At 39.2% G+C, this 16,648-nt stretch overlaps 1 protein-coding gene across 1 annotated transcript in view; it reads right to left on the reverse strand.

Moving 5' to 3' along the window:
• pde8a (phosphodiesterase 8A) overlaps nt 1-16,648 on the reverse strand; it is a 230,564-nt gene that overhangs the window by 44,733 nt on the left and 169,183 nt on the right. Inside the window, 6 exon segments of the mRNA XM_034194944.1 lie at nt 440-604; nt 8,684-8,754; nt 8,894-8,971; nt 13,914-13,956; nt 14,046-14,097; nt 14,368-14,456. Of these exon segments, the coding sequence (XP_034050835.1) occupies nt 440-604; nt 8,684-8,754; nt 8,894-8,971; nt 13,914-13,956; nt 14,046-14,097; nt 14,368-14,456 (498 nt within the window).

The raw sequence follows: 16,648 nt of genomic DNA on the forward strand, positions 1-16,648 counted from the left end.
GAAAAGTTGATTAAGGACCCGCTGCAGGGGCTGTAACCAATGTAGAGAAATGATCATTTTCCTGACAAACACCCGCCAAAACAACGGCCACTCTGAAGGACCGATAACAGAATCGTTAAGCACAAAGCTTATTGATGTCGGTGGATCGAATCATTTCTTAACAATACCCGAAAGGAACCGGTTCTCAATACCCATCCCTAGTCATCACAACATAACTGTATGCAAGCCCGGTGTGAAAGGGGCTTATGGGACAAAACCCCGGTGTTCTTTGGTTCAGGTTGAGAATGACCATGAGGATTAAGCATAGTATATGTTCACAGCAGCTCAGGAGAAGAAAAATCAGATCGATGCTTTCTTATTATCTCGCTTATCAAATTGGGTCATAGTACAAAACACTACTTCTCAAAGGATATTAGCACCCCAAGGAGTTGCTCCTTACCGTCATTAGCCCTCCTACAAGGTCATTTGTATGGGGGTCTTCATCCTTTGTTCCTAGCTGTGGAGAGTAGAGCTCAGTGGTCCTCAGAATCTCCAGTACACGATCCAAGGCCTCTGCCACAGGCATAGGACTGCTTTCCTGTGCTGCATTAATAATGTTGATCACCTGGTTGGGAAAACAAGAAATCCATAGAAAGAAATATGAATTTGAGTTCCCAAAGAAGAAACCAAAAGCTCTACATATGTTAACCGGAGGAAGAATTATTTCATTCTTCTACACAAGTAGCAATAACATAATGTTAAATAAATAAAAATAAATAAATAAATTCAAAAGATCTGCATTCAGAATTGTATTTAAAAGAGTCATACTGTGCAGAAATGCTACACTGAACAGTTAAGCATGTTTGGGGTTTCATTCCAAATATCTCAGAGGTCCACAGTTCTACATCTGTGTTTGTAGAATATGGATACATCTCTGCAATTAGTAAAATTTAATCTTGAAAAAGTTCATTTTAGACTTGAAATAAGGAAATTCATGTTTTGACTTGTTCTTGGTCTGTGAACCACATCTACTGAGACCACAGATGCCTATAACGTCTTCAAAGTTGTATGGGTGTCTTGGTGGCTTCCCTCACTAGTCTCCCTCTTGCACGGACACTCAGTTTTTGAGAACTCCAGACAGATTTACCACACAGCACCATCTTGATTGTATTTTTGGTTGACGTACATGAAGCCCAAGAAATAGTCAGTGACTTGGAAATGTTCCTACTGTATATCCATCTCCTGACCTACTGAAAGAAAACTAGCTATAAAAGTAATGATTTAGTTGTATTATACTTAAATGTACAGTGCATCTGTAAAGTATTCACACAGCTTCACTTTTTCCACATTTTATGTTACAGCCTTATTCCAAAATGGAGTAAATTCATTAGTTCCCTCAAACGTTTACTCACAACGCCCCATAATGACAACATGAAAAAAAGATTTTTTTAAGAAATTTTTTCAAATTTATTAAAAATAAAAAACTAAGAAATAGGGATGGGTATTGGTGAGCTTTTATCAATATTGATGCCATTATCGATTCTGCTTATCGATCCGATTCCTTATCGATTCCCTTATCGTTTGCTCGCTGTATTCTTGATCTCAGGACATAAATAAAAATAAACGAAACGGTGTTTCGCTTTGAAGTTATTAATTCCGACTGGATTCTATCGTTCTAACTTGACTTGGCAGAGAGCCATGCAGCGTTTGGAGCTGTGTGAACAGAACGAAGGACGATTCTTGTTTCTTTCTCGCAACAAGACAGGAGTCCCAGTTAGTAACTTTACTCCACACAAAAGTGACTCACGATTGACATATTCAGGGATGAAAGTGGTGAAAAACAAAAAAAGCTGAAACCCCAAATTACCCCCCAACACCACCTGCATGAAAATGTTTGAATTCTAGAAGCTCTGAAATGCAATCTGGGGCTATTCCAGACAATAAACTGCAGGGAGTGCAGCATCCATTTAGGTGAGAAAAAAAAAAACAACTTTCCTTATTCAAATTAATTCCAGTAGTATTCTGCTTTTACTAGGATGCAGCAGTTTTCTGCTTGGCAGATAGTTCTGGAGGAAATCAATGAAGAAATAACACACTGAAAATATGGTTTGACCGAAACAAACTGTCATTAAACTTAAATAAGACAGGTATGAAATGGAGGCGTAAGAGTCACTAGGTGTTCACAGGAAACACTTATTTATTTCTGTATGTATTTATCCATGTATGTTCATTGTTAGTTGGTTTTATATTTTCTGTTGTGTTTCTATTCAGGTTCTTTTTGTCTCTTTGTTTCTCTCTAAATTTGTATATAATAACTAATCATTAGATTATTAATATATAAACAAAAATAAATTTAAAAAAAATTACAATTTGTAATACATTTGACAGTTTTACGACAACAAACGCTTATTACACAGAAAATCAATCAATCAATCAATTTTATTTATATAGCGCCAAATCACAACAAACATTTGCCCCAAGGCGCTTTATATTGTAAGGCAAGGCCATACAATAATTACGTAAAAACCCCAACGGTCAAAACGACCCCCTGTGAGCAAGCACTTGGCGACAGTGGGAAGGAAAAACTCCCTTTTAACAGGAAGAAACCTCCAGCAGAACCAGGCTCATGAGGGGCAGTCTTCTGCTGGGACTGGTTGGGGCTGAGGGGAGAGAATCAGGAAAAAGACATGCTGTGGAAGAGAGCAGAGATCAATCACTAATGATTAAATGCAGAGTGGTGCATACAGAGCAAAAAGAGAAAGAAAGAAAGAAACACTCAGTGCATCATGGGAACCCCCCAGCAGTCTAAGTCTATAGCAGCATAACTAAGGGATGGTTCAGGGTCACCTGATCCAGCCCTAACTATAAGCTTTAGCAAAAAGGAAAGTTTTAAGCCTAATCTTAAAAGTAGAGAGGGTGTCTGTCTCCCTGATCCGAATTGGGAGCTGGTTCCAGAGGAGAGGAGCCTGAAAGCTGAAGGCTCTGCCTCCCATTCTACTCTTACAAACCCTAGGAACTACAAGTAAGCCTGCAGTCTGAGAGCGAAGCGCTCTATTGGGGTGATATGGTACTATGAGGTCCCTAAGATAAGATGGGACCTGATTATTCAAAACCTTATAAGTAAGAAGAAGAATTTTAAATTCTATTCTAGAATTAACAGGAAGCCAATGAAGAGAGGCCAATATGGGTGAGATATGCTCTCTCCTTCTAGTCCCCGTTAGTACTCTAGCTGCAGCATTTTGAATTAACTGAAGGCTTTTCAGGGAACTTTTAGGACAACCTGATAATAATGAATTACAATAGTCCAGCCTAGAGGAAATAAATGCATGAATTAGTTTTTCAGCATCACTCTGAGACAAGACCTTTCTAATTTTAGAGATATTGCGTAAATGCAAAAAGCAGTCCTACATATTTGTTTAATATGCGCTTTGAATGACATATCCTGATCAAAAATGACTCCAAGATTTCTCACAGTATTACTAGAGGTCAGGGTAATGCCATCCAGAGTAAGGATCTGGTTAGACACCATGTTTCTAAGATTTGTGGGGCCAAGTACAATAACTTCAGTTTTATCTGAGTTTAAAAGCAGGAAATTAGAGGTCATCCATGTCTTTATGTCTGTAAGACAATCCTGCAGTTTAGCTAATTGGTGTGTGTCCTCTGGCTTCATGGATAGATAAAGCTGGGTATCATCTGCGTAACAATGAAAATTTAAGCAATGCCGTCTAATAATACTGCCTAAGGGAAGCATGTATAAAGTGAATAAAATTGGTCCTAGCACAGAACCTTGTGCAACTCCATAATTAACCTTAGTCTGTGAAGAAGATTCCCCATTTACATGAACAAATGCACCCGAATGTGATGACAGCTGCAACTGCTTAATGCTAACTTTAATATTGAAAATGCCATAGACATGCTAACACGTTAGCATCGCTCCTGTTTTTAAGTTATAAAATACATCTATCAACTTCAGAAGACCATAACAGGTCGGTTTAACATAAAAAAGGTAACTAATACTAACAGACGTATGCTGCTTAGGGTTTTAGCGGGGGAAAATTAATATACAGCGAAAGAAAAAATGAATAAACGAAGAAATAGATCGAAGCACTGCTTCAATCTGCGAACTACTGCTTCGATTGGTTCAAGGTTCAAAGCAAAGCCGCGCTGCAGAAAAGATGATTACAGACCCGCTGCAGCGTCTGTAATCAATGTAGAGAAATGATCATTTTCCTGACAAACACCCCCAAAAACAACGGCTACTCTGAAGGACCGATAACGGAATCGTTTAGCAAAAAACTTATTGATGTCCGTGGATCGAATCATTTCTTAACGATACCCGAAAGGAACCGGTTCTCGATACCCATCCCTAGTAAGAAATCACATATACATAGGTATTTACAGCCTTTGTTCAATACTTTGTTGATGCACATTTGGCAGCAATTACAGCCTCAAGTCTTCTTGAATATGATGCCACAAGCTTGGTGCACCTATCTTTGGGCAGTTTTGTCCATTCCTCTTTGCAGCATCTCTCAAGTTCCATCAGGTTGGATAGGGAGCATTGGTGCACAGCCATTTTCAGATCTCTCCAGAGATGTTCTGTCGGATTCAGGTCTGGGCTCTGGCTGGGCCACTTAAGGACATTCACAGAGTTGTCCGGAAGCCACTCCTCTGATATCTTGGCTGTGTGTTTAGGGTCATTGTCCTGCTGACAGATGAACCATTGCTGCAGTCTGAGGTCAAGAGCGCTCTGGAGCAGGTTTTCATCCAGGATGTCTCTGTACATTGCTGAATTCACCTTTCCCTCAATCCTGAATAGTCTCCCAGTTCCTGCCACTGAAAAACATCCCCACAGCATGATGCTGCTACCACCATGCTTCACTGTAGGGATGGTGCCTGGTTTCCTGGTAAAGAGTTGTTGTTGTCTCATCACACCAGACTCTCATGGCTGCCATGTGCCTTTTACTGAGGAGTGGCCTCTGTCTGGCCACGCTACCATACAGTCCTGATTGGTGGATTGCTGCAGAGATGGTTGTCCTTCTGAAGGTTCTCCTCTCTCCACAGAGGAATGCTGGAGCTCTGACAGAGTTACCATCAGGTTCTTGGTCACCTCCCTGACTAAGGCCCTTCTCCCTTGATTGCTCAGTTTAGACAGGCGGCCAGCTTGAGGAAGAGTCCTGGTGGATCTGAACTTCTTCCATTTACAGATGATGGAGGCCACTGTGCTCACTGGGATCTTCAAAGTAGCAGAAATGTTTCTGTACCCTTGGGATCTTCAAAGCAGCAGAAATGTTTCTGTACCCTTCCTTCGATTTGTGCCTCAAGACAATCCTGTCTCTACAGACAATTCCTTTGACTTCATGCTTGGTTTGTGCTCTGACATGCACTGTCAACTGTGGGGTCTTATATGTAGACAGGTGTGTGCCTTTCCAAACCATGTCCAATCAAATGAATTTAGCCGAGGTGGACTCTAATTAAGCTGTAGAAACATCTTGAGGATAATCAGTGGAAAAAGAATGCACCTGAGATCAATTTTGAGCTTTGTGGCAAAGGCTGTGAATAATTATGTACATGAGATTTCTTAGGTGTTTTTTATTTTTAATAAGTTTGCAAAAATCTACAAAAAAAAAAAAAAAAAAAAAAGCTTTTCACATTGTCATTATGGGGTATTATATGTGGAATTTTGAGGAAATTAATTTCATAAATTTGGGAATATGGCTGTAACAAAATGTGGAAAAAGTGAAGCGCTGTGAGAAGAGGAGGAGGAGTAACAGGAAGATTGAGGACCAGAAAGAGAGGAGCAGTTGTAGCCAGTAAAACAGTATTTCTGGTATTTATATTTGTATTTACATTTTGCAAATTGTCTCTTCTACTTCTGATACTCTTGTGTGCTGCTGTCCAGTGTTGCTGGTACCTCAATTTCCCTGAGGAAGTCTTCCCAAGGGATTAATAAAGTTCTATCTAATCTAATCCTCTCCAGATGCACTGTATGTATACTTATTTTCACCAATGGTTTGGTTTTTAAATTTTTTATTTCATTTATGCAATTTTGTAGAGATACAGTTTCAATGTAAGTTTAATGGGTATTGTTTTAGATGTTTTAACAAAGAAACCTGAATTATTATTATTTTTTTAAAAGTTGATGTCACTACAAAATTCTAATTCCTGTGTTCCTTCTGGCAAACTACAGATGATTTTTTTTTTTTTTTTTTTGTAAGAAAATCATTCTCTGTTCCACACCACCATGAAGCTGTATAACTGGTGATGCAACAGACAGAAGTTACACAATGCATAGTCTCTAAAATCAAAGCCACAGAAATCTATGACTCCATCATTAGTGTCTTGGTGGCTTTCCTCACCCGTCTTCCATTTTTCACAGTCACGTTTTGAGAATTACTTGCTTCAAACAGGACTTTGAAGGACTGTGTATAACAACAGTCATCTGGAGATGACATATCCCCCCCGGTCCGCACAAATCAGTAATACAAATTGTCGGGGATCACCCAAGTACACCCTTATGCTAAATATGAATGAAATTGGTCAACTGGTTCTTCAGATATCACGTTAACAAGCAAAAACGGACAGGGGATGGACAGACAGACAGACATGCTGATCGCTATATCCTCCCGTATTTCATTCTGGGGGATTAAAAATGGCTGTTATTCTTAAATGTTTATTGCAAGATTTTTCTTAAAACCCCTGAATTCCAGATAAACGTCTACACTACAAGTACATCTTGATTGTTTTGTCTACTGTGGTTGTGTACAGGGGCAAAATAAAGTTTTTGTCACTGTCCAAATAGTATCTACAGTAGTGTTCAGAATAACAGTGCTATGTGACTAAAAAGTTTAATCCAGGTTTTGAGTATATTTCTTATTGTTACATGGGAAACAAGGTACCAGTAGATTCAGTAGATTCTCACAAATCCAACAAGACCAAGCATTCATGATATGCACACTCTTAAGGCTATGAAATTGGGCTATCAGTAAAAAAAAAAAGTACAAAAGGGGCTGTTCAAAATAATAGTAGCATCTGCTGTTGACACTACAAACTCAAAACTATAAACTATTCAAACTGCTTTTTTTAGCAAGCCTGAGAATCACAAAACTAGTATTTAGTTGTATAACCAGTTTTTCATGATTTCTTCACATCTGTGAGGCAGTAATTTTGTTGGTTGGGAACCAAGATTTTGCTGGTTTACTAGTGTGCTTGGGGTCATTGTCTTGTTGAAACACCCATTTCAAGGGCATGCCCTCTTCAGCATAAGGCAACATGACCTCTTCAAGTATTTTGACATATCCAAACTGATCCATGATACCTGGTATGCAATATATAGGCCCAAAACCATAGTAGGAGAAACATGCCCATATCATGATGCTTGCACCACCATGCTTCACTGTCTTCACTGTGAACTGTGGCTTGAATTCAGAGTTTGGGGGTCGTCTCACAAACTGTCTGCGGCCCTTGGACCCAAAAAGAACAATTTTACTCTCATCAGTCCACAAAATATTCCTCCATTTCTCTTTAGGCCAGTTGATGTGTTCTTTGGCAAATTGTAACCTCTTCTGCACGTCTTTTATTTAACAGAGGGACGTTGCGGGGGATTCTTGCAAATAAATTAGCTTCACACAGGCGTCTTCTGTCACAGCACTTATAGGTAACTCCAGACTGTCTTTGATCATCCTGGAGCTGATCAATGGGTGAGCCTTTGCCATTCTGGTTATTCTTCTATCCATTTTGATGATTGTTTTCAGTTTTCTTCCACGCGTCTGTTTTTTTTTGTCCATTTTAAAGCATTGGAGATCACTGTAGATGAACAGCCTATATTTTTTTTTGCACCTGCGTATAAGTTTTCAAATCTCCAATCAACTTTTTAATCAAACTACGCTGTTCTTCTGAACATTGTCTTGAACATCCCATTTTCCTCAGGCTTCCAAAGAGAAACGCATGTTCAACAGGTGCTGGCTTCATCCTTAAATAGGGGACAACTGATTCACACCTGTTTGTTCCACAAAACTGACGAACTCACTGACTAAATGCCACACTACTGTTATTGTGAACACCTTTTCTACTTTTTTTTTTTTACTAATAGCCCAATTTCATAGCCTTAAGAGTGTGCATATCATGAATGCTTGGTCTTGTTGGATTTGTGAGAATCTACTGAATCTACTGGTACCTTGTTTCCCATGTAACAATAAGAAATATACTCAAAACCTGGATTAATCTTTTTAGTCACATAGCACTACTATTATTCTGAACACTACTGTATATATATATATATATATATAAAGACACAATAGTAGTTCTTTTAGTAGCTTGATTCTGGAAAGAATGAAAATCACGCATACAGGGATAAAATAAACAGTCAAATGATACAGCAGAGGCACTGCAGTGTGTCATATGATCCATCCCTGGGGACTTTCTCTGCTTCTGACTAGCAAGGGTGCAGAATGCATAAACCAATTAACAGCAGTTCATGCTGGTCCAACATGCTTTTTTCACTAGTGCATAAAATACAGCACTTTATCTGTGTATTTTCTTGTGCTGTGGCATGCATAGCCTCCAGACTTTGTTGGTAACAAAACAGAAACCACTAAACAGATTGTGGCAGCACTGGAACTCCAACGTTCAGTCACAAGATACTTAACATCAGTACAAACTACTAATCATATGATCGAGGGGATGATGGGGAGGGACATGAACCCACCTTGGTGATGGGAGCTTCTATTGTCATGGAGTGGATTCGTGCCATAGATGAGTGTCTTCGCTGGGAGCTCCCTGGCAGGGGGAAAGAAAAAAAAAGATGACAGCATATCCAACAACAGATTCTCTGCTAAGTGCACGTGTCTGTCACTTAATGCAAACAGTCAGCTGGAGAGACTTCATAAGGTATCAGTCTAGCTCCCTTTTCTCTCACCATCACTCCCTCGAGATGTCGTGGATCTTACATCCAAGGATCCCTTCCTCCGGTCTTTGTGCTTACTGGATGGGATGTCTGGGAAGAAGTAAACACTTTCCATTAACATACACAGAGACACACAGAGTCTTAACGGTGTCCCTGGCCTCAACACACACAAGCTTTAAATGACTCCATTCAAAACATAATGGATTTTTTAAGGCTGGCTGCAACAACACAACAACAAATTTCAGTTAATAAATTTTTAAAAACTCATATGTGACATTAAATATGCTGCATAAACACAATTGAATGCAAAATGAATACCATCTTGGAGCATGTTGCTGCATTGCAAAGGAATGTGCTACTGAGGACCGGAGAATATTCTTCATAAATTTGGACTCTAGATGGTTAGAGGTGCAGTAAATGGAATTCTGTATCTCTCCGCAGAAACATCAACATGGCAGCCTTATCAGCTCCTGAAGGTCTGCTCTTCCGCCGGAAGGATCTACAGCCTTGGTGAAGGAATTCACTCCCCCTTCTTATCTATCTATCCACCCACCCCTCCAGCTTGCTGTTGCCTAGCAGCATCAGACTTTACACACACACACAAGGACAGAAACTGACAAACTTAACTCATCTGCACACAATGCATGTCTCCCTCCTTCCGTCCCTATTACCCCCCCACCCATGTCTCTCCACTCCCCTCACCCTGGCTACCTCTCTGCCACCCCGAAGGCAGTGTGGTTTTTACTGCTGCAGCCTTCAACTCCCCAAGCTGGGTGGCGCGGGCCCCTCCTGCTGCAGCCTTCACCCACTTTGCCTCAATTCGGATGACGGACTGCTGCAAGTTTAGTGCACATAAACAATGTCAAATATATATGTGTTGTCTTTAATTCAGATGTGTGCCATTATTACGGTAAACTAGTAATAACTGTGGATTAATTGCTGTATTTTGTCTGAGGTAATTGGAGTGTAAACACAATTTCATTGTTGTTGCACTTGTGTAATGACAATGACAATAAATCTCATCTCATCTTTCTCATCTCAAGTTATGGAATATTGACAACTCATTAGCTATTATTCTTCTAATTCATTTTGTTCTGCTTTTTAAGTTATGTTCTGCGAAGTGCCTTGAGGCAACCTTGTCGCCATTTGGTGGTATATAAATTAAAAATTTTAATTTTTAAGTTTTGAATTAGCGGCACCTGATGTCAGAACAATTAATGTATCAAATCATCCCCATTATTCTTTACTCAGTCAACTTTGTGAAAATGTGCCCCTTTGTGTGTACTTGTGGCTTAACTTAGAATTTATATCACATTTGACTGCAGCGAAAAACATAAATGGTTGTGAATTGTGTGTATGTGGAGTCTGAGTTCTGCAGCAACAAACATTTGTTTTTAGTCTTCAACAAATGTTTAATTTGAATAAAATCTCACTTTTAATTAATAAAAGATTCTTTTTAAAGTTAATGCACTGGTATACACTGTGATGACAGACTGTCAAATACATCACAAAAAAGATTTTAAAGTCAGCTCTGTTCAGGGAGCTGGTATAAAGGCATCACGAGGAGACATACGATCTTTCTTTTGTTCTTGCTGGGATGGGCTGCATCAGTTGCAGCTGTGATTTTTTTTTTCCCTGCTCATTGATGCTGCAACACTCGGGATGTAACAAGACACTCAACTCATGATTCAACACAATTCACCATTTAGAGTTTATGATACAACTTTCTCCCTATTTTTTAACAGAATCAGTTACAGACATATTATGAATCAAAGATATTCCTTTATTTCTAGAAAATGTGCAAAACAACATTTCCTCTTCTTAAAACTGCAACTGAAATTATATACAGGTGCTGGTCATATAGACTATCATGAAAAATTGAAAATAGTGAAACTTGTATATTATAGTCATTCATTACACAGACTGATATATTTCAAATGTTTATTTCTTTTAATTGTGATGATAACTGACAACTAATGAAAATCCCAAATTCAGTATCTCAGAAAATTAGAATATTACTTAAGACCAATACAAAAAAAAAAAAAAAAAGGATTTTTAGAAATGTTGGCCAACTTGAAAAGTATGAACGTGAAAAGTATGAGCATGTACAGCACTCCATATGTAGTTGGGGCTCCTTTTGCCTGAATAACTGCAACAATACGGCGTGGCATGGAGTCGATCAGTCTGTGGCACTGCTCAGGTGGTATGAGAGCCCAGGTTGCTCTGATAGTGGCTTTCAGCTCTTCTACATTGTTGGGTCTGACATGTCTCATCTTCCTCTTCACAATACCCCATAGAGTTTCTATGGGGTTAAGGTCAGGTGAGCTTGCTGGCCAATTAAGAACAGGGATACCATGGTCCTTAAACCAGGTACTGGTAGCTTTGGCACTGTGTGCAGGTGCCAATTCCTGTTGGAAAATGAAATCCGCATCTCCATAAAGTTGGTCAGCAGCAGGAATCATGAAGTGCTCTACAACTTCCTGGTAGACGCTGCATTGACCTTGGACCTCAGAAAACACAGTGGACCAACACCAGCAGATGACATGGCACCCCAAACCATCACTGACTATGGAAACTTTACATTGGACCTCAAGCAACGTGGATTCTGTGCCTCTCGTCTCTTCCTCCAGACTCTGGGACCTTGTTTCCAAAGGAAATGCAAAATTTACTTTCATCAGAGAACATAACTTTGGACCACTCAGCAGCAGTCCAGTCCTTTTTGTCTTTAGCCCAGACAAGACGTCAAGTCAGCAGTCTTCCCCATGATTGTGTAGCCTCCAGACCTAGACTAACAGACTAGTTAAAGGCCTTTGCAGGTGTTTTGAGTTCATTAGTTGAACGTTTTCACAATATTCTAATTTTCTGATATAGTGAATTTGGGGTTTTCATTAGTTGTTAGTTATAATCATCAAAATTAAAAGAAATAAACATTTAAAATATATCAGTCTGTGTGGAATGAATGCATACATTATACAACTTTCACTTTTTGAATGGAATTACTGAAATAAATCAATGTTTTCATGATAGTCTAATTATATGACCAGCGCCTGTAATATCTTAAACAGAACAAATAAAAATGTAATTTTTAAAACAAATTCCACACCAGAATAACTAAATATAAATATGCAGCCACACCAATGACTTAAAAAATACGAGCAAATAAATGTTCATCACTATTACTTCATTTTTGGTGGTTTATACTACATTACTTAATTCTTAAACATTACAAAAACTAAGTCAAAGGCCCACAAGAGCCACTATGATCAGAATTCTACTACTTTCCAAACATAATATTCACAACCTTGAAATGTTTTTAACATACCAATTAGAGATTTAGGGAGGTAGGGCGGCATCATGGTTAGCACTGTTTGCATCTTTTCCCTGTGTTCGCGTGGGCTATCGCCGTGTACTTTGTCCTACTTCCAAAGACATGCAGGTTAGATGAATTTGAAACTTTAAAATTGATCGTAGGTGTGAGTGAGGGTGTGGCTGTGTTTAAGTGTGGCACTGCAATAGACTGGCGTCCTGTCCAGGGTGAACTCCGCCTCTCGCCCTGTGACTGCTGGGATAGGCTCCAGCCCCCTGTGACCCTTAAGTGGGTCCGCGCGTCTGTCCTTAAGTCTTCCAACAGAGGGGTTTTTCCTGTGGCGGAGCGTCGCAGCGGCTGCGAGCCGACGCTGCAATCTGTCCGCACGTCTTTCATTTAAAAAATCTCCTTTAACAGTGGAATATCCAGATAAAATGCTGAAACCGACTTCTTCTGAAACTTCTCTGTTCTCTCACGACATCCTGGATCAATAGAGCGTGAAATGTGGAGGTTGTCAGCTTGAAACAGGCTGACGAGCGCTGCGCGACGTCTCGCACCGTGGAAGTCCTTAAAGCGACAGTATCACCTCAAAATCTCTCATCAGCCGTTAAAATTTTCACCGAAAACCAGCTTAATTTTTTGAACCGTGTCCACTTCGATGTGCCTCACAGGTTTAGAAAAAATTTTGATCAAACAAAGCGCTAGTCTCTCAGCAACTTCTCAGACAAAGGAATTCCGACGAGGGGCTGGACGACTCCTCCCACAAGGCGTGCTCACAGGCGAATGACGTCACCGACAGGCGTGGAAAAACTCACGCATGCGCACGAGGGTTCAAGCATGTCTGACGTAAAAACATATGAATGAAATCCATACAGTTTGTTTAGTCCAATGAAGTGTCGCGGGGGGCTGGAGCCAATCCCAGCAGTCACAGAGAGCGAGGCGGGGTACACCCAGGACAGGACGCCAGTCTGTCACAGGGCCATAAACAGACAAACAAACACAGTCACACCCACTCACACACCTATGGAAAATTTAAAGGTTCCAATCCACTGAACCTGCATGTCTTTGGATGTGGGAGGAAACCGGAGCACCTGGAGGAAACCCACGCAAACATGGGGAGAACATGCAAACTCCACACAGAAAGGCCACAGGCGGGAATTGAACCCATGACCTTCTCGCTGTGAGGCAACACTGCTAACCACTAAGCAACCGTACTGCCCCGAAACAAGCATATACATGTTAAAAAAAATGGCCATGGTGTATTTTTTCTCTTTCTGTATCATTTCTAGCGATAGGCTCCAGTTCCCCTTGACCCTTAATTGAAGATGAGTGAATGAGTGAAATCATTCGTAGGGCTATATAGTTTTGACCCATGTGATGCCTGCAGCAACTTCACAGAATAAACATCAAGTAGTTAAAGTGGTAATTGACTCCCTTTATGTTGTCATTGAGTTGAATATTGCTCCACCTGATCAAAACAGTGCTGGTCTTCAGATCTTTAAATTTTGAGGGCTCAAAAGAACATCTCCCAGATTGACAGCAAATGTTGCATCCTGCAGATGAGTGTCTGAAGTTATACGTCTGCAGTAATCCAGTTTGATGACTGTCTTAATATAAGAAATTACTGAAATGTTATTTTAAAACAGAAGGATTAAGATATAGCACGCTGTTGCATTTACTTGAGACATTTTTACTGTAACAAATAAAATTAAGGCAAGATCTTACCTGTCTGAGACTCTGCCTGCACACGTTCACTGGTCTTATCACTCTGCATGGATGAAAAGGAAAATCAAACCAATGCATGCTGCCAGAGAGCTTAACTGATTCATCAGTAAAAACTGGAAATAGTTTCCTCACCTTATTGTTATCATTTAAAGGCCTGTTGATAGACACATAGTGTCTGATTTTTCTGTGAATGATAAAGGTTCATAGGTACATAAGGAATAACAAACATCAATTGCCTGTCAACAACAACAGTGGTTACATGCCATTGGTGTCTGAAAGAAACATTCCAAAATCTTTTAAGAAATGCAGTTGGGATGTATTGCAAGGTGTAGTCTCAAAGAGGTTTTATTTTGTTGTCGTTTTGAGATCATCATAAAATTGTCCTATTGCTATCACGTTTGCACTCTGACACAGTGCCATTACTCAGTGCAAGCTCAAACATACTACCACTTACCCTCCCTGTCCAATTACAGGTGTAATCTTCACATTTTGCTGAATGTTGTCTCCATTCTTCTTTTTGGCATAATAAATTCCCTGCCATTCCTGGAATATAACAAGAGCTATAATGACATACAGTACACACACTGGACTACACACTGCACTGTTAGATGACCAGATGTATGGTGCATCCGGAAAGTATTCACAGCGCTTCACTTTTTCCACATTTTATGTTACAGCCTTTATTCAAAATATATGAAATTCATTTTTTTCGTCAAAATTCTACTCATAACACCCCATAACGACAACATAAAAACCTTTTTTTTTTTTTTTACTTTTGCAAATTTATTAAAAGTAAAAACTAAGAAATCGCATGTACATAAATGTTCACACCCTTTGCTCAATACTTTATTGATGCACCTTTGGCAGCAATTACAGCCTCAAGTCATTCTGAAAATGAAATGTTTCTGTACCCTTCCCCAGATTTGTGTCTCGAGACAATCCTGTCTCGGAGGTCTACAGACGATTCCTTTGACTTCATTCTTGGTTTGTGCTCTGACATGCACTGACCTTGTATGTAGACAGGTGGGTGCCTTTTCAAATCATGTCCAATCAACTAAATTTACCCCAGGTGGACTCCAATTAAGCTGTAGAAACATCTCATGGATGATCAGTGGAAAAAAGATGCACCTGAGTTCAATTTTGAGCTTCATGGCAAAGATTGTGAATACTTATGTGTATGTGATTAAAAAAAAAAAAAAAAATTGGAAAAATCTAAAACCTTTTTTCACATTGGCATTATGGGGTATTGTGTGTAGAATTTTAGAATAAAGCTGTAACATAACAAAATATGGAAAGAGTGAAGCGCAGCTCTGGATGCACTATATATTCAAGCGTTTTCCCCCAATAATCCATTTGCACATTATTTCACATCTCCGATGAGCTTACTTTGTAATGTGAAGGTTTTATAGAGATTTATAAATATGAGAGAATTTACCTTATACTTTAATAAAATTCCCACAATCCAAAATCTCTGAAAACCATAAACATCTGTCACAGATCTTAGTTACTATCATAAGGCCTGTCACTTATGTTGTAGTTTTTTTTTAACAATTCAAAATAGAATTTATTTTTTATTTGTGCATACAATAATAATAATAATAATAATAATAATAATAGTTTTTGTGTGGCCCTCAGGCATATATATATATATATATATATATATATATATATATATATATATATATATATATATATATATATATATATATATATAAATAAATTAAATATATAATATATATATATACATAAATTTTCGCATGTTCAGTTCTGGAGAAATTTTAAAAAATGTTTCTCCAATTCCACATCACATCATGTAACACTGCATTGTCATTGGCTGAGTGAGCAAAGAGGAGCCCTTGCTTTACAGAAGCAGATGTGTCTCAGAAAAATTAGACAATCATTTAAAAATGAGAATGTGATTTATATACGATTAAATGTGCTGCCTGACTGTGAGCTGGCCATTTGTTAGCAGATTTCATTAGCTACAGCAAATGTTTAATCCATGAATTTTCTTGGAAAATACAATCCAATTGCTTCACAAAGAAATAAGTAATGAAGGCTGTTGCAGGCAAGTGAGAGAGTTGTTGAATGGCTCATTTTCTTAAGTGAGGTTACAAGCTGTTACTACACTAATACAAAAAAAGAAGGAAAACGTAGTTCCTCTGTTTTAAATTTCATGAGGATCTTCGATATAGCCACAAAGTACAGTTGAAATAGAGCATTCATTCAGTCATTTTCTGATTTTAATCTGGGTCATGGTGGCTGTAGAATAAACAGCTCAACCCATACTTCCCTATCCTCGGCCAAGTCCTCTAAGTCTTCCTGGGGAATCCAGAGGCTTTCCTAAGCCATCTGGGAGACATAATCCTTTTACCGTGGCCTGAATCTTCCCCGGGTCTCCTTCCAGTTGGACGTAACTGGACGACCTCCCTAGGGAGATGAATGGGGACATCCTCACCAGATGCCCGAGTCACCTTTTGAGGTGAAGAATCAGCAGCTCCACTCCAAGTACCTCCCAGATATTCAAGCTTCTCACCCTGTTCCTGAGAGTAAGCCCAGATACCCAATGGAGAAATCTCATTTCCATTGCTTGTATCTGTGACTTTATTCTTTCAGTCATTACCCAACGTTCATGACCATAGGTGAGGATAGGGGCATAAATCGACTGATAAATCGAGAATCTCGCCTTCTGGCTCAGCTCTTTCTTCACCACGATGGTCCAGTACAGTGTCCGC

Source organism: Thalassophryne amazonica, chromosome 2, assembly GCF_902500255.1.
Source record: "Thalassophryne amazonica chromosome 2, fThaAma1.1, whole genome shotgun sequence".
Classification (NCBI taxonomy): domain Eukaryota; kingdom Metazoa; phylum Chordata; class Actinopteri; order Batrachoidiformes; family Batrachoididae; genus Thalassophryne; species Thalassophryne amazonica.